At 48.0% G+C, this 20,269-nt stretch overlaps 10 protein-coding genes across 11 annotated transcripts; 5 read left to right on the forward strand and 5 right to left on the reverse strand.

The window, feature by feature from the left end:
* Positions 1–149: 149 nt before the first annotated feature.
* Positions 150–2,511, reverse strand: FVEG_12227 (hypothetical protein). Its single transcript, XM_018901578.1, has one exon. It carries the CDS (start codon positions 2,268–2,270, stop codon positions 264–266), a length of 2,007 nt encoding a protein of 668 aa, XP_018760084.1. The 5' UTR covers positions 2,271–2,511; the 3' UTR covers positions 150–263.
* Positions 2,512–2,900: 389 nt separating this feature from the next.
* FVEG_12228 (cysteine dioxygenase) lies at positions 2,901–4,000 on the forward strand. 2 transcript variants are annotated; one of them, XM_018901580.1, is made up of 4 exons: positions 2,901–2,951; positions 3,039–3,457; positions 3,505–3,760; positions 3,816–4,000. In XM_018901580.1, the coding sequence occupies exons 2-4, from the start codon at positions 3,146–3,148 to the stop codon at positions 3,908–3,910; spliced, it is 663 nt and encodes a 220-aa protein (XP_018760086.1). In that variant the 5' UTR covers positions 2,901–2,951; positions 3,039–3,145; the 3' UTR covers positions 3,911–4,000. The 2 variants fall into 2 exon arrangements, with proteins under 2 accessions (XP_018760086.1, XP_018760085.1); XM_018901579.1 differs by lacking the exon at positions 2,901–2,951 and having other exon boundaries at positions 2,973–3,457.
* Positions 4,001–4,100: 100 nt separating this feature from the next.
* FVEG_12229 (hypothetical protein) lies at positions 4,101–5,009 on the reverse strand (the record flags this gene model as incomplete). The annotated part of the gene is made up of 2 exons (XM_018901581.1): positions 4,101–4,267; positions 4,316–5,009. 2 exons carry the CDS (start codon positions 5,007–5,009, stop codon positions 4,101–4,103), a joined length of 861 nt encoding a protein of 286 aa, XP_018760087.1.
* Positions 5,010–5,425: 416 nt separating this feature from the next.
* Positions 5,426–7,261, forward strand: FVEG_12230 (hypothetical protein; the record flags this gene model as incomplete). Its single annotated transcript, XM_018901582.1, has 4 exons — positions 5,426–5,452; positions 5,499–5,702; positions 5,754–6,931; positions 6,979–7,261. The coding sequence occupies 4 exons, from the start codon at positions 5,426–5,428 to the stop codon at positions 7,259–7,261; spliced, it is 1,692 nt and encodes a 563-aa protein (XP_018760088.1).
* Positions 7,262–7,324: 63 nt separating this feature from the next.
* Positions 7,325–8,169, reverse strand: FVEG_12231 (hypothetical protein; the record flags this gene model as incomplete). Its single annotated transcript, XM_018901583.1, has 3 exons — positions 7,325–7,612; positions 7,659–7,870; positions 7,917–8,169. 3 exons carry the CDS (start codon positions 8,167–8,169, stop codon positions 7,325–7,327), a joined length of 753 nt encoding a protein of 250 aa, XP_018760089.1.
* Positions 8,170–8,585: 416 nt separating this feature from the next.
* Positions 8,586–10,602, reverse strand: FVEG_12232 (hypothetical protein; the record flags this gene model as incomplete). Its single annotated transcript, XM_018901584.1, has 2 exons — positions 8,586–9,662; positions 9,718–10,602. 2 exons carry the CDS (start codon positions 10,600–10,602, stop codon positions 8,586–8,588), a joined length of 1,962 nt encoding a protein of 653 aa, XP_018760090.1.
* A 441-nt stretch (positions 10,603–11,043) lies between these two features.
* FVEG_12233 (hypothetical protein) lies at positions 11,044–12,174 on the forward strand (the record flags this gene model as incomplete). The annotated part of the gene is made up of 1 exon (XM_018901585.1): positions 11,044–12,174. The coding sequence occupies one exon, from the start codon at positions 11,044–11,046 to the stop codon at positions 12,172–12,174; it is 1,131 nt and encodes a 376-aa protein (XP_018760091.1).
* A 1,764-nt stretch (positions 12,175–13,938) lies between these two features.
* Positions 13,939–16,007, forward strand: FVEG_12234 (hypothetical protein; the record flags this gene model as incomplete). The annotated part of the gene is made up of 2 exons (XM_018901586.1): positions 13,939–13,999; positions 14,050–16,007. The coding sequence occupies 2 exons, from the start codon at positions 13,939–13,941 to the stop codon at positions 16,005–16,007; spliced, it is 2,019 nt and encodes a 672-aa protein (XP_018760092.1).
* Positions 16,008–16,136: 129 nt separating this feature from the next.
* Positions 16,137–16,844, reverse strand: FVEG_17188 (hypothetical protein; the record flags this gene model as incomplete). The annotated part of the gene is made up of 1 exon (XM_018906455.1): positions 16,137–16,844. One exon carries the CDS (start codon positions 16,842–16,844, stop codon positions 16,137–16,139), a length of 708 nt encoding a protein of 235 aa, XP_018760093.1.
* A 1,548-nt stretch (positions 16,845–18,392) lies between these two features.
* FVEG_12235 (hypothetical protein) lies at positions 18,393–19,767 on the forward strand (the record flags this gene model as incomplete). Its single annotated transcript, XM_018901587.1, has 2 exons — positions 18,393–18,669; positions 18,719–19,767. The coding sequence occupies 2 exons, from the start codon at positions 18,393–18,395 to the stop codon at positions 19,765–19,767; spliced, it is 1,326 nt and encodes a 441-aa protein (XP_018760094.1).
* Between the last annotated feature and the right edge of the window lie 502 nt (positions 19,768–20,269).

A 20,269-nucleotide genomic window follows, 5' to 3' on the forward strand; every position in this document is an offset into this window, starting at 1 on the left:
ATACAATGGGCTGTAGTGAGGCTGTGAATACGCCTGACAGAATGCCTTCTGGCGCTTAGCACTATTAGGTGTACCCTACGACCAATGAAACGACCTTGAAAATTTGGGAGCTGCATGATGGTCAACCGGAAGGCATTTTCTGAGACATTCTTCAGAAATTATTTATTGAGAAAAGATCGCACATGGGTGCGCCAAAAATGAGTAGAGTCAATTTCGCCTTACAGGGTATCCTTTTTCCACTTTTCCAAACAGTAAACCGTAATCTAAGAGCTATGAAAGTCGGGCAAAGCACTAAACAACGAATAATCATAACAAACAGGATCCAGAAACAAAGGATCAAACCTTGGTAATCCCGAATCAGCGTTCCCTCGCGCCGGCGACACTAATGTTAGATCTCCTCCCTGATCAGATGTTGTAGGCATTGAAGAAGATGAGTTGGGTATTGTCTGCGACAAAGGCAGTGCATTCATCCTATCCATGGCGTCGGCAATGAGTTCTGAAGCGCAGCAGCGAAGACGGTCGTATTCTGCTTCTGCCATGCGCCACATGCGCCGGGCGCTCTTGAGGCATCCGAGAACGAGGGTGACGCGATTGTAGTGGTGCTCAAAGCATTCGTCGGGATGGCCTTGAGAGGTTGCGATTTGGATGAAGCCGCATAGTGCCAGCGCTGGAATGACGAAAGGCGTATGTTTTGGGACATTAGGGCAGAGCGATATACAATCTGATATCCTTCTCGAAGCGTCGGTTGCTTTGATACCTTGGATAAGACTCGTTGATGATGAAAGAGGATGGTTCTGGCCAAAAGGTAGGAATGGGTCCTTGATGTCTGCTAGTAGTGGGTACAAGTTGCTGCGCGGGAGATGTAATAGCATGCTGGCCAAGGCGATGATCATATGTGCCTGGAACATCATCTCATCGATGTTTCCATACGAGTCGACGATCTCCAGCTTTCCAGAGGGCAGGTGGTTTGACCAGCTCAAAAGAGCATTTTCGATGGACTGTGTATGGTCGTGACTTGTGTTCTTCAACTGATTTAGAAGTAAGACACGTCCTAGAATCGTCGCAGCTTCAATGCGATAACTGAACGACGAGAAGGCAACGTCGCCGGTCGAGAGTACCCGCCTCTTGAACTCAAGAACGTGGTGTGACGGAGGAATATCCAATCGGCCATTATAAAATGCTTCTTCGCACGGCAAGAGAACCTTGGGCGGCGTACTACTGCATCGGAGGATCATTGTCTTGGGAGGTATAGCCATGGAGATGTCGGTAACGTAAATCTCCCACCAAGTTCTCCTGAGACTTTCGGCCTCAATCGGATTATCGAGTTGTCTCGACGACGCAAAGTCTTCGAGATGCATGCCCAAGTCCATGGCCATTTGTGTACATTGTCCAAACGTTCTGTTCGCGGTGTCGAGATCGCGGCTAAAGAACAATAGGATAGAGTAGATCAAAAGCGACTGAACCATGTAAGTAGAGGTTTCGACGGCGGACATCATATCAGTCGCGACTTCAGCACGTAGTTGTGCGTCTGGGCCAGATGAAGCATAATGAGAACCAGCAAACTCAACCATGCGCCGCAAATACGGGGGATAATTCCGCGACGTGAACACCGAACTTGGAACGAGGAATGGATGGGCATTGTGAAAGTTCTCGTAGTATAGTCGAAGAAGACGGTCTCCATCTGAACAAGGCTGCACAGGAGTGTTGAGACTTCCCAAGCTATTGCTGCCAAAGGTTTGTGCAATGATGTTAGGGTCAAGATGGGTTAGATATGACATGACATTGTCATTTTGGGGTTGAGGTTGTTGAGCAGGCGTTTGGTCGTCGCTAATCCGTCGTTGGGTTTGTACACTTTCGTCCTGGGGTGATTGACGGGCATGCCGGGTGACACTTCCAACCAAGTCATTGCTGGTAGCTGTATTCTGGCTTATTCCAGATGGCGGTAATTCCTGGGAAGACGATGTTGGTGTAATAGGTAAGCTGATGGGATTCACAGTTACGCAATCCACATATGAAGATTGCTGATCGCCTTGGGAAGCCTGCATCACGGGCTGTCTACTCCTCTGCTGAAGTTCCTCAGCTGGCGATCGATGCTTCTTGCGACGTCCACCCCGTCGCGATGGTTCATAGTAGCATACTTGCTCCGCCTCTTTGCAACGCGAACACGAGGGTTTCCCCGCATCGCACTTGAGGTGCTGCTTTCTGCAGACGACGCAGGCGAGACTTGCTATGCCGGTTGATTTGACTGATCCGTTCGTTGAGACTGTCATGATAATCTGCGGTGAGTCGGTAAGGATGGGATATCAGAACGAGGTGGATTCGGGTAAGTCGGCGATTGAAAGATATGCAGGGTTTGATCAGGACAGATTGCGCAACCACGGCGTGAGCCTCAGGTAGGATCGATAGATTACCCCAAGCATATGATCTTGTCTTCAGCGGTCAGAATAAGATTAGACAGTGAAATAATTGAATGAGTGAATGTGCATATGTATCATGCTATCTCAATGGCAGAAGCAAACACGAAGTTGAAGAATGTTGAGTGGAGACAGGATGATCTGACTCGTATTTGTGAGTGGTCAATGCTCTGATAAGCTGACATCTGGCCACGTCTTGGCCAGTCGATAACAACCGATAAGCCGAAGATATCCACATGATCTACAATCTCAAAGCCGAGAATCCCATTGTTGATTGTTCACTTTCCCATTCATCATTCTGCATTGTTCTCATACACAAGTCAAATTGAACAGATGTTTGAACTCTTGACTATTACATCTGTAACGAACATAGTACATTCCTTTTGTTGCTTCTCAAGGTGGCTTGACTCAACTTGCGGTTAGAATGTTTCTATTTTGGTGCAGGGTCTTCAATCGCCGAACAAGACCCAGGCGACCATTGCCGTTATCTGAACTCTTGGCTGCCGACCAATCAAGGCAGCGCTTGAAATCCCGAAGGTACTTGCAAACAATGGACACGGATTGACGGCTCGGCGATTGAAGATGCGGCTCTATTATAGATAGCACCTTGATAACATTGTTCAGACTGAACTGTAATTAAGCAATTCACGACAATCAGGTACACTTCTGCACCTCAAGGCCCAACATTATTATCCGGTCCACTCAATACGAAACATTGGAATTCCATCACAATGGCTGCAGTATCTACACGATTCGCTCCTCTGCCACTTACACCGTGTCAATCATCTCACCAAGCTTTTACTTCTTACACAGACTTCGAAGAGCCCGAAAATTACTCGCTCGACGACTTTGTCCGGGACGTAAAAGCCCATCTCGGTGAGGAGGGTGGCATTGGCTGCGAGGATATAGATGAGGACTACCTCATTTCCTTAGCCAAGAAATACACATCAAACCCTAACGACTGGGCACGCTATTATCACAACTGCCCAGAAAAGAACTACACACGCAATGCAATTGTCAACATCAATCACAAGGCCAATATCGTAAGTATTCTAGATCAACATCTGTCTGCAATGCTAACCCCACAAAGCTCTTATTAGTCTGGAACCCCGGAAAAGGATCACCAATTCATGACCACGCCAATGCCCACTGTATCCTCAAAGTGCTGGCAGGCGAGTTGACAGAAACCATCTACAACATGCCCGAGAAGGGTTGTGAGGAGCGTCCTCTATCAATCAAGAGCGCCAATACCCACCAAGCCGATCAAGTCACATATATCTCAGATGACATTGGTCTTCACCGGGTACATAACCCTCATCCTACCCAAGTGGCTGTCTCTTTGCACAGTAAGTTCCAATTCTTCGATGACTTAGCATTGGATTGCTGACTAACATTTGTTAGTATACACGCCGCCAAATGCAGCTGATATCGGATATAATGTCTTCGATGAGTCCACGGGTCGTGCAAGCTTTATGGCAAAAGCCGAAGCTCGTTAAGAAAATATCTGCAAAGTTGGAGATAGTCCTTACATACATTGATACCCTACCATAAAAGATTTAGAGAATATATATTGATTCAATTTCACGAGCGTATAATTTTATGTGAAGAATAACACTGATCGTTCTTGTCCTAACAAAATTTGAGATCGGCCACCGGCAACGCAGGGACATGTGACACGCCTGTCCCTCACATGGGTACACCGTTGAGAATGATCTTGAAGAGAAGAGAGTTCTTTATCTCATCAGCGCGAGCCTTTAGCTCATCGACATCCCAGTTCGCCCAGACAAATTTGCCCTTCAGAAACTCCGCCTCGGGTGACGCAAGCCAAACATAGAAGTGAGCCGCAAGCGCAGCTATATAATCAATCAGCTAGTGATACAAAAATATTCAAGGTGACTTACGATCATCTTGCCCAACAATGTCAAACCTCTCATTCAGCTCAGTACGAATGACGCCGGGCTGAATCTGAACAACGTGCCACTCAGGATTGTCGTCCTGCAAGTACTCGAACATCTTGAAGACGGCGGCTTTGACTGCAGTATACGCCCAAACTTGAGCGATCGGCCTCAGATGCACCAATCCGGTTGATGTATTGAAGATGTAGGCATTTCTGGTCAGGAATGGCCCGAAGGACTGGAGGGTGTTAAAGGCGCCGATGACGTTGAGTTCAATGCCCTGACGAAACTCAACTTCATCGAAACCGACGACTGCTCCTACATCGGGAGAAACGCCGGCGTTGCTGATGAGGATGTCAATCTTGGTGCCATTCGCTTTCTTGACTAGGTTTGCAACCGCAGCATCTAATTTGCTGCGCTGACTGATGTCAACGGCCGCAAAAATGACATTTGTTTTGCCCCCACTGGCCTCTGCGATCTCGGCTGCAGCTCTCTCAAGTCTATCGAGACGTCTCCCGAGGATAGCAATGGTTGATGCTCCGGCTTGTGCAAAGGCGATCGCAATTGACCTGCCAATACCTGTCCCGCCGCCAGTGATGGCGACAAATTTACCGGCTGCACTGAGCTCCGGGCGAGTTGGGTCAATGGAGGGGTATGGCTTGTTATGGTAGATTTTAGTGAAAGAGATCAAGTTATCCATGGTGGCTCTTGAAGAAGGTTGCTTGCAATGAATCTATTGAAGTAGTTGTGACGATGCTCAATGGAATGGTAATTCGGGGATTTTATAGGATTGCCAGTTCCGGCTGGAGCTTGTTCTTTGCCATGGATCGCTTACTAGAGCGGTTGAATCATTCCGCCTACTCCATGGAAGTCATTACACATCATCTCTATTATGACCGAGGCAGAAGACGATTGGAAGTGAAACCTCCATGGAAGCCGAAAATGGCATAGTCGCGGAAAGAATGGAGTCGTGGGAAAGCCAATCCTTAGAAATATGCGGTTTGTCAGCCAACTCCGCTTCCGCGGAAGCGGCTGAACCACTATAACCTCCCTCCATGGAAGCATTGTCACCACTTTATACCTTTCGCAGCTGATTCTCGCTACCAAAAGCTCAATATGCAACCGACCAACCGACCAAGAAAAGTAATATTCTTCCGCATATACAGACAACTTGCTAATTGGTGATCAGGCGTGCGACCTCTGTTATACACGAAAGATCAAGTGTGATGGACTGCAGCCTAAATGCTCAAATTGTGTCAATTACAAGACGAATTGTACACACACTGCTCGTAGCAGGAAGTGGAAACCTAAAGTTCTGCAAAATGATGAACCTCAGAAAGAGGATGAAATCCGGAGCCTCCAAGCCCAGATGCAAGAGCTACAGCAGCAACTGGTAGTATATTGCAGAACCTTGCGGCGCACACAGGCTAATGCCAAAGTGTAGGCCCAATATAAACAAGCAATAGAGAGCGCATCCGTCGCGTCCGCAGCGCCGCCCCAGGCAGACTTCCAAGATGACCTCGCTCAAGTCAGAAAGATACGCAACTCTCTCAAACTGCCGCCCCTACAGCAGACGATGCACATGATTGGCGTCTATCTAAATACTGTTAACTCGTTATTGCCCCTCTTTCACCCCGACACTCTTCTACGACTTGTTGGCGAGACGTACGCTCTAGAACCAAAACAGCGCGACCCCGTCGTCTGGGCTGCGATCAATGTCGTGCTAGCCTTGGCACTGCAGCAGATGCCCGAGAGCAATTATGCTGGGACTCCGTATGGCACTACAGAAAGCTATCTGAGCCACGCACAATCGGTTCTGTGGGCCATAACACTCAGTCAGACTCAGCTCATCAACATTCAGACGCTAATTGGAATGGCTATGCTGCTGCAAACTGGACACGACTCTACGCCGGCCTTGGTCTTGATCTCAACAGCGATGCGTCTCGTACACAAGATCGGTCTACATAACCGTGCATATTCTGCACATCTTGATCCCGTTGAAAGACATCAACATGCTCGCGTCTTCTGGCTAGCATACATCGTTGATAAGGATCTTAGTCTCCGAGCCCAACAGCCGTCTATCCAAAACGACGAGGACATTGACCTTGACTTCCCGATGTCATTCGATACTCTTGGTAGCGGTGACTCTGACGCTGGCGTAGTCACGAGTATCGATGGTAGCACAACTATGGACTATTTCCTCGCCCGAGTCCAGCTTGCCAGCATCCAGGGTGACATCTACGACCACCTCTATTCAACTCGCGCCTGGAAACGGACACCCGAAGAACGAAGGTTGAAAAGAGAGAATATCGTGCTCGCACTGAACAACTGGAAAGCCTCAGTGCCATCAGACTTTGGCGCTGCTGCCGTCATTGCAACTACGAGTAACAACCCCACAATCGGTGCCTTCTTCTGCGTTCTTTATACAAATAGTCTTCTATCCTTGATGTTAATAACGAGGGCACATGCTTGGGATGAGCAATGGGTAGGTGTTTTGCGTGATCATGGCAGAGGAGTGGGCACATCACAACTACCAAGCGATTGGAACTCATTGGTAGGACAAGCACGAGATTTCATGATCTTATTCGAGTACGTTGTGCCAAGATATTGCTGGCTAAAATGGTAAGTCATCCCTTCCCAACGAGACTTACCTAACACTAATATGTAAGGGTCTCGACTTGTACCTACATCTCTTCAATGGTACTTCTGACTGCCAATAACCTACATGATCTCCAGCACGCGGACTTTGAGCGGGACAGCAACCTTATCGAGAGAGCTCTCGCATGGTTTGGAGAAGTTGCGAAGGAGTTGCCCTCGCGGAAGACGGAAGTACTGGAGAACATATGCGTTGAAGCAGTTGAGGCGATGAAGACTAGGCGTGCTCATGAGATAGACGTGAAATTCGGACGTGATTGGCTCATTGGGTTCCTTAACAGTTTGGAGCCTTCTTGATGGCTTGGAAAGAGATAGCTAGACTTGAGTATTGATATTCTTCAATCTAAATCCCAAATCAAATTACCAAGGAACTTGCTGAAAGCTTCCATTCTCATACTCCCAAAATGTCCCAGGTTCAATGTCCCCCTTGACCGACTCAAGCAACATCACCACTGCCTCAGCCCCTTCTAAGGGATCTTTTCTACCCTTGTAGCCGTTGAAAGCCGTCTTGCAGTGTCCTGGACTCACAGCCCAGAACTTTATCCTGGGTTCACTCTCGCTGTGGTTCTCGGCTGCTTGCAGGTGCAACATAAGCATATTCAGACCGGCTTTAGAGACGCAGTAGTCAATGTTGGCAACAGGAGGGAGCTAGCAAAGATGAGCGTCTGTACATGATGCCTTTTGGGTAACGCACCTCTTTGTTGTCTGTTCTGGCCATACTGCCGCGAGCACTCGAAATCATGATGACTCTCGGCTCAGAGCTCTTTCTCAGCAGTTTACTAAAGGCATGAGTAACAACAGCGTTGCTGGTGAGAAGGTTGTTATAGCAAGAATTGGATGCAGCTCGAATATCCGCCAGGTTATCTGATAATCTTCGCTCAACCTTGCCAGCGTTGTTTATCAGAACTGTCGTTGTCAGCTCTGTGCTTGACTGAATGCTCAGAACACATACCGTCTAGTTTGCCATATTCTCGCTCCACAGATGCCACAGCTGCTTCGATGGAAGCGTCGTCCTCAATATCCAACTCAGCATAGCCAAGTTTACTCTTGAATCCACTATCTATTAGTGACTCAATCGCTTGTTGTGCTGAAACCTTTCGGCGACACCCAAGCACGATGGTAGATGAAGGGAGGCGAGTAGCGATGGCTTGCACAATGGCATAACCAATCCCGCGGTTTGCACCAGTGACTAGGATAATTGTCATCTTTTCTGACATATAGACTCACACACAGGAAGATCTGTTCAGTATCCTGGTGCATCCAATGTTCATCGCCTTATAAGCTGAGAGGTCGGATTTACGGATTTCGGATTTAAGGAAGTGGCTCTGCAACGCCGTCACGACCACAGTCCGAAATGAGCTTACTGCTGTCTCTCACACTGTGATGCTATCTCTGGTGCCGCATCTCCAAGTAATTGTTATTCTCTTACCTACTGTTGGGGAGAAGAAAACTCAAGGCCTTAATTTCTAAGTAGTAACAAGACTTAGGTAATCTAGCTCAAGCTTAGGGGATCCTTTACTAAGTTTATTTTAATATCTTCTTCTAAAGTCTTATATTCTCTTACTTCATGCGTCCGCCATAGCGATGCGGCTTGTAGGTCAGAAGAAAAATACCTATCAGCTTATTGAACTAACGGTTGATCCGCTTGAAGTTCCTGAAGTAAGAAGGTCCACGATGACCATGGAACTCCGTCTTCAAAAACCTCTTCATCGAAGTTGAAGCCTTCAATGAATTTCAAAGGGTCCTCACTGTGTTCTAGCTCAGTCGATGTAGCAGGCTCTAAGCTACATCCAGTCCTTGAAGTTGGTGCGTCCAGATTCTTCCGCAGTGTTTCGGCTTTTGTCTTCAACGCCTTCAGAACAGCTGGTTTAGCTCCAGTACAGCCAATGAAGTCAAAAGCCATCTCCTGTTCAAATATGCTATCTAAAGCACGCCAAGCACGTTCGACGTGCAGACCTTGAGGTTTAGAGCACAAATACCACAGAACATACAATGTCACATGGTATTGCGGATGAACCTTCTTAGCCCATGAGAACTGCGCTAGAAAGGGATCACCGCCAGCTGTCCTCGCTTCCAGGATGTCCAACGCGGCTATAAGTGTCTCCTCTTTTAGTATGGAGTCATTGACCTCCCTCTTCTGTGATAAGAGCCACTGTTGGTTTGTGACAAAGTCGAGCTTTCGTAAAAGATAGTTTGCGCAGTGAGCCGTAAGTCGTTGGTGCGGCGTTATCGGGTTGCACTTCTCGAGTCTTGTCTTGACTCTAGTATGCACATCTTGAAGTATTTTGTCCCTCCCTTCTTTGCTGAGCGTTGAATTCGAGGGTTTACCAGCTTTCAGACTTTCCATGGCCTTAGCTAAGTCGACATTGATTAACGAGAAAGTCATGACGGTCCATTCGGTCTGCTCAACTGGAAACTCATCCATTTCAGGGAAGATGTCCGCATCATTGATATTCAAGGGTATTTTGACATCTGATGTCAACAGCAGGTCATTGGGGTCCTCCAAACCAAAGTCTTCACCGGACCGGCTGTCTCTGGTAATGATATGCCACCAAAGTCTTCGACGGAGTTCCGACTCAAAAGGTAGCAACCCAAGCTTAGTCCCATCTTTATGGAGTCCAAGAGATTGAGCTACTCGAATGACTAGACCATTAAGAATCCAAACAGATTTCCCTCGATTATGAACACGTATTGCGGACTTAATTCCAGATAATTAGGAATAGCACACGAGGATGGTGGTGGAGTAGACTCACTAGGTAGATAGCTAAAGCTCGTAGACCAGTCAATGTTGGCTGATTGAAGAAGTCTCCGTGGGCAAAGGCCTGTTCGATACCCATTTTGGAACGCTGAAGCTCAGTAGCCTTATCCAGGAAGAACGATGTCGAATCTTCGAGTGACACAGCCGCTGCAAAGTAGATACTATAGCAAAATGCAAGTTCATCAAACTTTGCACTGGCAGGGTCAGCTATAGTTGAGTAAACTCTGACTTCATCGGTAGGGATGTGTGTCAACTTCAGTCCGAGGATAATCTCAACGTTATTCAGGTAGATGTTCCAAAGCTCGATGGCAGTGGCTTTGCTAGGGTGAAATGCAGAAGGGTGCTGGGTATAGCAGGGAGAAGACATAATCCCCATTGCATCGAAGGGAGAGGTCAGAAGATGTCTTTGCTCGTGCTGTGATGTCGTAAGAGCTGTTGCAATGCTTTCGTCCTGATACATATTAGTACAGCCATCATTAGTATTGGCAAAACGTACCCCACCAAGAACTCGGGTCACCAGTATCTCATTGAGATATTGGCCGGTAGAGTCCTTATGTATTAGTAAGTATTTGGGTGAGTCTTTCCCCTTCGTAGTCGTGATTGGCTCGAAGCTGCTGCAATGCAGATTCACATGCGTTGTTGCTTCGGCAAGGCTGTGCTCTAAACTTGCAATGCGGCTAGCCATCTCAGCCAGGATTGTTTTCTTCGTTCGCCTCACGCGCTTCTCAGCCGGTGGGTAAATGCATGTTCTGCCCGAAGAAGCGCACGACGAACATGGTGTGTTCTTGTCGCATCGCGTCTTCTTACTCTTGCAGGTGTTGCAAGAGCGAATTTGAGACTGTCCGGGTCCGGCGTTAATTGAGGAGGCTTTGGAGGCCATTGATACTTAGAATCATTGTTCGGGGACCTTAGCAGAGAACTGAAGCAGCCTCCGAATGACAGAGCGCCCAGAACTTATGCGCTATAGGGCGCCGGGCTTAAAATTATGTTAAGTCCGGATTCCCCGGGGACGATCGCATATGGAGTGACGGGCGGTAGACTGATTTTAAACCCGGGCCCGGCTTCTACATATCTGATTGGTAGATTGCCGCTAATTCTTTCTGATCTGGCTGTCGTTTCCAGCGCCTGAGATGGCCTGAGTAGCAACTTAGCTGGGATTGACCATGTAGACGACCATATTCAAGGAACAGAGAAAGAATGCATATAAGTATATGCCCCGCACGAACAAGTAAAACGAGCCACTCTCCTAAACACAGAACTCAAAGCACCCCTTATCCACCCCTTATCTCAAACAGCTTGACAACAATCAACTCTGGTCATCATGGCAACTCCAAGCGCAGCACTTCCCCAGACCCATCGAGCACTTAGACTTCGTTCCACTCGAGATCCCTACGACATCTCAGTAGTCACCCAGGATACTCCTCAGGCATGTCCCGGAAGTGCTGTGATCCGCGTCCTGTCAGCTGGCGTCTTAACGTACGCAGACCGAGTTTACAGTGGTCAAAAACCTTACCCCTATCCTGAGCCTTTCATCATTGGTTCTAGTGCTATCGGTCGCGTTGCCGCCGTCGGCCCAGATGCAACTTCTCTTAACCTTGGACAATTGGTCTTTTTTGACAGCTTTATCCAGGGGCGAGACAACCCCAGCGCCCTTATCCTCCATGGTCTGTCAGGAGGGTTTGGCTCTGCGAGTAATATGCTCATGGAGGGTGAGTGGCGAGACGGTACCTACGCGGAGTACGCCAAAGTTCCTCTGGAGAATTGCTTCCCATTAGACGAGAACCGGCTCACAGGCAACCCTGCTGAAGGGGGTCTCGGACACTCAATGGAAGATTTGGCCTACCTGTGGACCATCTCAGTTCCATTTGGAGGACTTCAAGATATAGCTGTCAGAGCTGGCGAAAAGGTCATCATTAGCCCTGCTGCTGGAACTTTCGGAAGCGCTGCTGTTCTCGCTGCTCTGGTCATGGGGGCTCAGGTTATCGCCGTCGGTCGCAACCAGGAAACGCTGAACAAGGTGAAGGTTTTGAACCCTGAGCGAATCAGAACAGTTCTAAACACTGGAAACGTCGAGGATGACGTCAAAGAGCTGACCAAGGATGGTCCGGCGGATGCTTTCTTCGACATCTCACCCGGCAAAGCTATCAATAGCACTCACTTCAAGAGCTGCATCATGTCACTTCGTCGCGGTGGACGGGTGAGCTTGATGGGCGCACATCACGAACTGAAACTACCGGCTATGTTCATCGTGATCAATGATATTACGGTCAAGGGGAAGTGGATGTATACGAAGGATGATATGCGCAATATAATCAAGCTGGTGGAGGCAGGGTATCTGAAGCTTGATGCAGTACAGACTGTTGGTAACTTTCCCATGGAGAAGTTCGCGGAGGCATTTGATAAGGCAGCCAAAATTAGCAACCCTCTGTCGCAGGTGCTTATTTCACCTTGAGCTCTGGGTAGGCTTTTCGTATCAGGCTTGTAAGCAAGTTGGAAACGATCATATCCCTTCAAGATCTATCAATGAAACCGTTTCTAATACTATCTAGAACTTATTCTGGCTGGGTGCACTGCAAAGTATATTATTTAGTCAATGAGCTAGCGGTCGACGTCAGTGATGCATTATCATTTGCCTTAGACTAGTTGATCTCAATGAACATGTAGGGTAGATTGTTTGACTGAACGTCTTATCTTATCAGATAAGATAATATGAAGTGGATCAGTTCTATTCTGTGACTGGTCAAACCGTTATGGTACCGGCCGAGATCAGTCTGACGATGCCATGTCTGACTGCAAGAATGATTGGTACTGAGCGAAGACGATTTATGGATTTCTCAGGTAATGATGCGATGCTACATCCGAGTATGCGAGACCTTTCCCTATCCTGCTTACAAAAAGAAGACTGATGACACAAAGCGTCCTTGGCCGCTCAGACCGCCGAGACATCTTCCACGAGAAAATGACGACGAATTCATGCCAAGCACCATAGACCATATCTTATTTGACGATTGTCCAGTCAGGTAGTGCACACTGCCATCGAAGGATTCTTTTTGTACATGAAAACCCAGCCGCGGATCATAGGCACTTCACTTCACTTCATCGGCGTCATAGAGTTTTGTGGATTCCTTCGGTGCATTCTTCGATGCAGAGACCCTCCCGCATCCGGGTGCTGCCGTTTCTAAGCCTACACTCTAACGCTTCTTCGAGCTTGCAGAATTTAGCGTATCAGCAGCTTGCATATGATGCTACTGCCGGAGGATGAACGTTACGGGGGTACTTGGCTGCCTCTCTGCCGGTTTCACCGCTGTTTCTTTTAATTCTTTATCCATACTTTTATGCTGCATTGCCGTGGAATAGACACGTTTATTTGACCTGGTGGCTTGGTCTGCCCCTCAGCCTTTTTCGATATGATCATTTGAATCACCAATGAAACAAGAAATAATCCGACATTAAGCTTAAATGCGTTTTAGACTTAATTCCAAGGTAGAAAGTGGCTTCTGAGATGCCCACGCGGCCTTAATTTGTGATGCTGACAATTTCAGTGCCAAGATGGCATACGTCAGCTCAGGCGTCATTGAAACTCCGTGAGTGGATAAGGTTCTCGCCTTTCGGATTTAGGAGGCGTCGCTCTTGTCAGCATCTCCGATGTCATCCTCCCCATGGCGGGGTCCGGAGCCCGGGCTTCCCGCACACAAACATTTAAGCTTAATATGAGGGTGTAACTGAGACCATCCGGGTATCGTCAATAACAATAAACTCAAACATCATGAATACCAAAGAGTTACAGAACAGTGATCAGTTAATAGCTACAGTTTCAGTATAACAGAGCAATACAAGGCTGAGACAGTGCCACCCAAATCAATACCACATAAACTCATATCCATGGAGTTACCCGTGAAAAAAAGAACCCTCGCACAACCCGCACTCCGAAATCTGTGTAACAAAGAAAAAGAAAAATCACACTACCTTCTTTAATTACGAGGCCAGAGTGGCTCAGCTGCCTTGGAAGAAGCCGAACCCGCCCAGACGCACCTAGGTCTTGGCTTTGCTAACTGGCCAAGAGAACGCGTACAGTCCCCGTGTCATAGATGGGGGCCATCCCGCTCTGAAACTGCTAAATCCGACATCAGATCTTCATATATGGTTCTCCAAAATTCCACTCTCAGTCTGTTTCAAAAGGTCTTTGACGGTGAACTTCTCTGGACAGCTGATAGCTATGAGTCTCTTGACCATTTTCTTGATCTTTTCTCAGGCCTGCTCCTTTTATTCTGTCCAAGGTATGTTATAGATCGCATCGTGATGATGGAATACTGACATGTGCATTTAGCATTGTCTCTCGCTAGAGATACTATTGATCGATCATCAACAATTGAGAGACTGGACTTTTCTCAAAGTGCACATACTCTCGACTCAGCGTCGTCATTCCAGGTCGAATTTGAGGTTCCTTATGAGCGCCAACGGATCACACTGAACCTACAGCCTTCGAGAAATGTTGTATCGCGCCTCACTACCGTTCAGCACATTAATTCCACAAACAATCATGGCTTCGTCACTGATATTCAGAGTCAACGTCCATTGCTCTACAAGGGCGTAGCCTTTGTAAATGACATCGACAAGCAGGCGCAAAGAAGAGTAGGATGGGCAAGAGTAATGGTGCGATATCGCCAAGGCCGACATGTGATTGAGGGCACTTTTACAAATGACGGTACTTACCACCATATCTCGCTGGATTCGAATTACGTCCAGGCGCGACAAATTCAGGACGGGCAACTTATAAAGAGATCTGAACGAATGAAAGTTTGGAAGCGAACTAGGGATGAAGGCGACGGAACCTTGTCGCAAAGATCATCTTCAGATGAGCCGACATGTCAGGCTCACAGATACAATGACCGACGGCGCCAGACCTCTGGTGAACAGGATACACACCATCCTCTACTGGCCCGTCAAGACGTCAACGATTGGTTTGACCCGAGAGATGTTATTGGGTCTACAGATGGGTGCCCCAACTCCCGGAGAGTTGCTTTGATCGGCATCGCCGCCGACTGCTCATACACTGCTGAATTCGACAACATGCAGGATGCTCGCGATAACATCATTTCGCAAGTGAATATCGCATCGCAAGTCTACGAAGACACTTTCAACATCGCTCTAGCCATTCAAAATTTAACTATAAGCGATTCATCTTGTCCTTCTGACGCACCACGATCAATGCCATGGAACCTTCCCTGCACAGCAAACGTCGACATAAACGACCGCTTGAACTTGTTCACGCAATGGAGGGGCAGACTACGTGATGATAACGCTGTATGGTCTCTCTTCAGCGCCTGTCGAAGCGGTTCAACTGTTGGAATCGCCTGGATCGGAAGTCTGTGCAATCGATCCCGAGGATCATCATGGGGACGTGGCGGTACAGCTTCTGCGAACGTCGTTGTGCGCACTGCTTCGGAATGGCAGGTCTTTGCGCATGAGCTGGCGCATAACCTTGGAGCTTCTCACGACTGTACATCAGGTGATTGCGGGACGTCAGGATACTCGCCTTCTGATGATTGCTGTCCCCGAAGTGAGACTACCTGCGATGCCCGAAACCAATACATCATGAACCCGCAAAGCTCTCCCGGCTTGGAGGAGTTCTCACCATGTACCATCGGAACCATCTGCACAGGCATTGGCGAGGAGCACGTTGACACGAGTTGTCTTGTTAGTGAGGACGAGGTCCCCAATATTAACGACAGTCAATGTGGCAACGGTATCGTCGAGCCTGGCGAGTCATGCGACTGTGGTGGTGAAGACCGATGCCCTGCAGATTCCTGCTGCAACCCTTCAACCTGTCAACTCCGCAGTGGCGCAGAGTGCGATCCACTCACCGATGGATGCTGCACTGACGAATGCCGAGTCGCTTCGAGTGGTTTAGTCTGCCGCGAAAGCACAGCCTCTTGCGATCCCGAAGAGACATGCGACGGAAGTTCAAGTCAATGCCCCGTTGACGTGCAAAACTGTGATGACGATGAAGACTCAGGTAGCAGAGGAGGAGGGGGATCGGGAGGAGGCTGGTTCGATAGGAACAGAACAGCTGTTATTGCGACCGCTGCTTCTGTTGGGGGAGTCATTCTGGCCTTGGTGCTTTGCGTGGTATTCTCCTGTATCCGGAAGAGGAGAAGAAGGCAGAAAGGAACGCAACTTCAGAGCGGGAACATTAGTGACGGATCGAATGCGCCTGCTCTCGAGCATACGAGAGGTGTCACCCAGATGCCAAGTGCACCGCGGTTAGTACATAGATATGCATAGTTTGGTTTGGAGTTTATGAGATATGTTTTATGATAGATATGGCTGGGTCAATACTCTTAGGGTATTTACTGGTATAAGAATATGTATTATGAATTGAAGCGATGGTCTTAGCCTCGAGTCGGATGCCATTTAGCCGCTTGACCTTTCCTTTCCGAGGTTCACAATATCCTTGACCGTGACGACGTCAACAAACTTAGGTAGGATACGCTTCATGATGAACTCATGAACCTCGGGGTCGTCATCAATAATCCCATCTTCAACACAGATCACATGAAAGTCCAGCTCTGCACCAGCCCTTGCACTGCTCAGAATGCTACCCATAGTCGTCAAACCAACTAATACAACATGCCTAATCCCGCGAGCCCTCAGATAGGCCAACAGGTCTGAGGATCCAAAACAGTTTGGCTGGAGTTTACCAAGTAAAATTTCGTTCTTCCCGCCCCAGCCACCAGGAGGGACTAGCTCGGCCGGAACACCATAGTGAGGGCGATGGGGATCAGAAGGTGCATTGGCGAATGCACCGCTTGCTTCGAGTTTGGAAACCCAGCTTGCTAGCTTATTGTACGGTGACACAAACGCATTCGAGTTGATGTTGAAGGGTAGTGTATGGTGGATGATCAGCGGTACATCATCATAGAGGGAGCGAGAGTCGTTTGGCATGCCTGAGGCACGGCGAGATTTAATTTCTGAGCGAAAGAAGTTTAGAAGTTTCAGGACTTTGCCGAGATAAGCAGTCTGCTCTTCCTGGGAGAAGCGTCGGAGGATTTGAGATTGTACATCGGAGAGAAGAAGGGCGGTATGATCGAGCGAGACCGGAACATAGAATGGAGTTGACATAATGGAAGATTGTTTAGTACCTGAAGGATATGGTAAACAGTTTGACAGAGGCATAGATCAAGAGCTCACTTATATGTCAATCGCCTCGATACTATACTGTGAGAGTCGGCTAAAAGTTTGCCCGGCTTGTTGCATCTCAATTGTCCGAACTAACTGATCAACTAATTTGAACAATCATTTCTATGGTGTTACTGCTGCTGTGTCAGCTTTTAGTCAGGGTCTATGGCGGCATTTTAGACAGTGGTTGTATTTTCGGAAAAGAGCGAGCCGCTATTTTCGGCCTTTTATATCATCCACGTGAGTTACAACCAAACTGCAATCTACATAGCTGCATCAGCCTACGATATAGCTTCGAACAGCTGTTCACAATCAAAGTTAGTTTAATTGCAGAGCTTTCACCTATGCACGCTCACCTTGCGACGTATAATCTACTGCAGGGCCGAGCGCGCATTAAGCACACCAATGGGGATTCATGTATCAGAGATGTAGGCTGGATCGACAATCAGTAAGGACTACTGATGTAAGCTATCATTCTTGTCGCCGATCCGGAGATAAGGTCCGCTAACTCGAACGGAGGATCTACGAAGCTGGGGAAAACCGTACCATGGCCTTTGAAGAATTAATGCTATGAAGATGCCGCGATGGGCGTCTCTGAACTGCTCATAATCAAAGATTCCTGGGTCTATAAGTCTGTGATAGTATGTTCATAATGTGAGTCATGAAAGATTTCTCTATTTTCTTATCCAGGAGAAGCCAGGTAGGAACCTCAAGTGACGCAACACAGTGGTCGCATGTGTACGCAAGCCTTTAATCCCCAGCTGAGATTCCCAAAGAGGTCTTTGAAGACGAGACTATTTCTGATTAGGTTTAGCAACTACAAGATCCTTTTCTTAGCTCAGACGATCTTGAACAGGTACGAGAAACGAGACCGTTGTGCTAAGACTGATATTATGAAACGGCGATTCTGCTATTATTTTCCATATTGTTGCTTACTACTTAACACTAAAAGCCCAATATCGCATAGACATGCGGCTCGCGCTCACCAATCACTGAAGTCTTGATGGCAAGCATGATATTAGCATTCAATAAACTCAATTAGACTGTCTCTAGTGCAACGGGTAATCCGGCAATACCCATATTTTGGTTCCATCGAGGATCATAAGTCCAGAAACTGCTCGCATCTAATATGGTAGCTCCTTGTTGGAGTTATTCCAAGCCAATGAAGTGGTGGTGATCTCTAATAGCCAAGATCTCAGCTGCAGAGAGCGGCAGTTGGTGAGACAAATTGGGAATCGTTTCGGCGGGCTGATATTTGTGCTGCTGTAGTGTTCAACTGAGAGATGGCAGCAATGCAGAACGTGATCAATTCAGATTGACTGCAATGAGATAGTCTTGTGAGCAAAACATGGAAAAGAAGAAACGAAAGTAAAGAGGAGGTGCATGAGCAAGGAACCGAATAAAATTGGCCTGTTTCTCATCAGTATCTATCTGCAGCAACCGCCCTTCTTCTTCTTCTCCTCTGTCTTCCTTCACCACCTGCCATTCACCATGAAAGTCTCTTTGTCTTCGTGGCTCGCAGCAGCCTGCCTGTTTGTAACAGCTCTTGTATTCCCTCAAATCGGCGCCGAGCAGCTCAAGACTTATCAAGAGTACACCAAGCGAAGCCCTGCAGCATGCCCTTACTCCGAAGAGAAGAGGGATACAGGCGAGTGCCCCTTCGCGAAGGAGAGGCGAGCTGCAAAGTTCGAGGCCAAGAAACAGCGCATTAGCGTTTCTAGCAAGCATGAGTTCCTACCTCCCAATCTCAAAGCAGGTGATCAAAGAGGTAAGTCATCTTCTGCTCAGCATCAGGCCAATACTAATGAGTTGTCAAGGACTCTGTCTTGGACTCAATGCCTTGGCCAACCATGGCTACCTTCCGGGAAACGGTGTCGCAGACATGCAAACCATCACCAAGGCCACTAAAGAGGTCTACGGCGTGAGCCTTGACCTCGGTGGTTTCCTCGCAGTCTATGGCACCGTCTTCAACGGCAACCCAGTCTCCCTTAACCACGGCTACTCCATCGGCGGTCCAAGCCGCTTCAGTCAGAAAATTCTCAACGGTAGCGGTCTTTTCGGTACTCCATCTGGCCTAAGCGGTAGTCATAATAAGTATGAGCCTGATATCAGCGCCACGAGAGGAGATCTCTACGTGACTGGCAACAACTACCACGTCATACTCGAGCGCTTCGAGGAGTACTGGAGTGCCATTCGCGAAAATACTCCTGCACCTGAGCAACACTCTGCTCTTGCATCCTTCCACTACCAGAGCTTCCAGGAGTCGGAAAAGACCAATAGTCACTTCTTCTATTTGCCTTTTTCTAGAGTCTTAGTCTCACCTGCTACGTATTCCTTCCATCCTCGCATGATAGCCAATCACTCCGATAAATATCCTGAAGGCTATCTTTGGCGTGAGATCTTTACCAGTTTCTTTGGTGTCAAAGGCAGCAAGCCTGGCAACTTCAAAGTCAACCAAGGCTGGGAGCGTATCCCGGAGAACTGGTACCGCCGACCTGTCGAAGACGAATTCTCCATTCCTGACTTCCTCGTCGATGTCTTGGAGCATGCTGTCAAGCATCCTTGTCTGTTGAACATCGGCGGCAACACCGGCAAGCTGAACTCCTTCTCGGGCGTCGATATCGGCGATCTCACTGGTGGCGTCTTCAATACTGCGATGCTGTTGAAAGGCGACAATCTTGAGTGTTTTGTTATGCAGATCATCATGGCTGCTGCACCTGATGTTCTTGGAAGCCAGTCCACTGATGTGACCAAGGCGCTGACGCCGTTGGCGGACAAGCTTCGACAGCTTCTTGCTAGGAAGACTTGTCCCAAGCTGCAGAAGGTCAGCACGAAGTTGTTTTTAGAAGTTCCCTGGTTACACTGAATCGTATGGAAGCTATGCTGGTGTCTCCAAGGGACCTCTGCGCGGCGTGATCGAGGGTGTCGGCGACATCCTGGGAGAGCTGTTTACCACTGGAAATAAGGCGGAGTCTAGTCGTTGACTAGTCTGCACTGAGTTCTGCCGTGACAATCTACCTCTGACTGAAGAGGTGAAACTGGATGTTACTTTTAGGGCTTACGAGTTCTGTTTGTACTACGGAGTAGTTTACATTGCATCAATCACTATAACCTCATTGCCAATTTTGTACAACAACTCCTGATCTTACACAACGTACGATGCCTTACGAATGAGTCTATGGAAGACGTATAGTGGTGATCCAGGGAACAAGTTCTCAGTTCATTGCGCGTGGACTCTGCAGCTCGGAAGCTTTACTCCCTTCACTTCCACAATTCCACTGCAAATCCCAACTGCCGTTGCGGAGTAGAATGCTCGTGCCGAGGCACTTGACTTATTAGGGTTCTATAGTTCCAAGGACCGAGCGCCG

The sequence above is a fragment of the Fusarium verticillioides genome, chromosome 4 (genome assembly GCF_000149555.1).
Source record: "Fusarium verticillioides 7600 chromosome 4, whole genome shotgun sequence".
Lineage (NCBI taxonomy): Eukaryota > Fungi > Ascomycota > Sordariomycetes > Hypocreales > Nectriaceae > Fusarium > Fusarium verticillioides.

Excerpts from the sequence above, each read along its gene's own strand:
- FVEG_12227 (XM_018901578.1), bottom strand. The coding sequence starts at position 2,270 with ATGACAGTCTCAACGAACGGATCAGTCAAATCAACCGGCATAGCAAGT.
- FVEG_12228 (XM_018901580.1), top strand. The coding sequence starts at position 3,146 with ATGGCTGCAGTATCTACACGATTCGCTCCTCTGCCACTTACACCGTGT. Across the intron at positions 3,458-3,504 it reads TCAATCACAAGGCCAATATC|CTCTTATTAGTCTGGAACCC; the intron begins GTAAGTATTCTA and ends AACCCCACAAAG. Across the intron at positions 3,761-3,815 it reads AGTGGCTGTCTCTTTGCACA|TATACACGCCGCCAAATGCA; the intron begins GTAAGTTCCAAT and ends AACATTTGTTAG.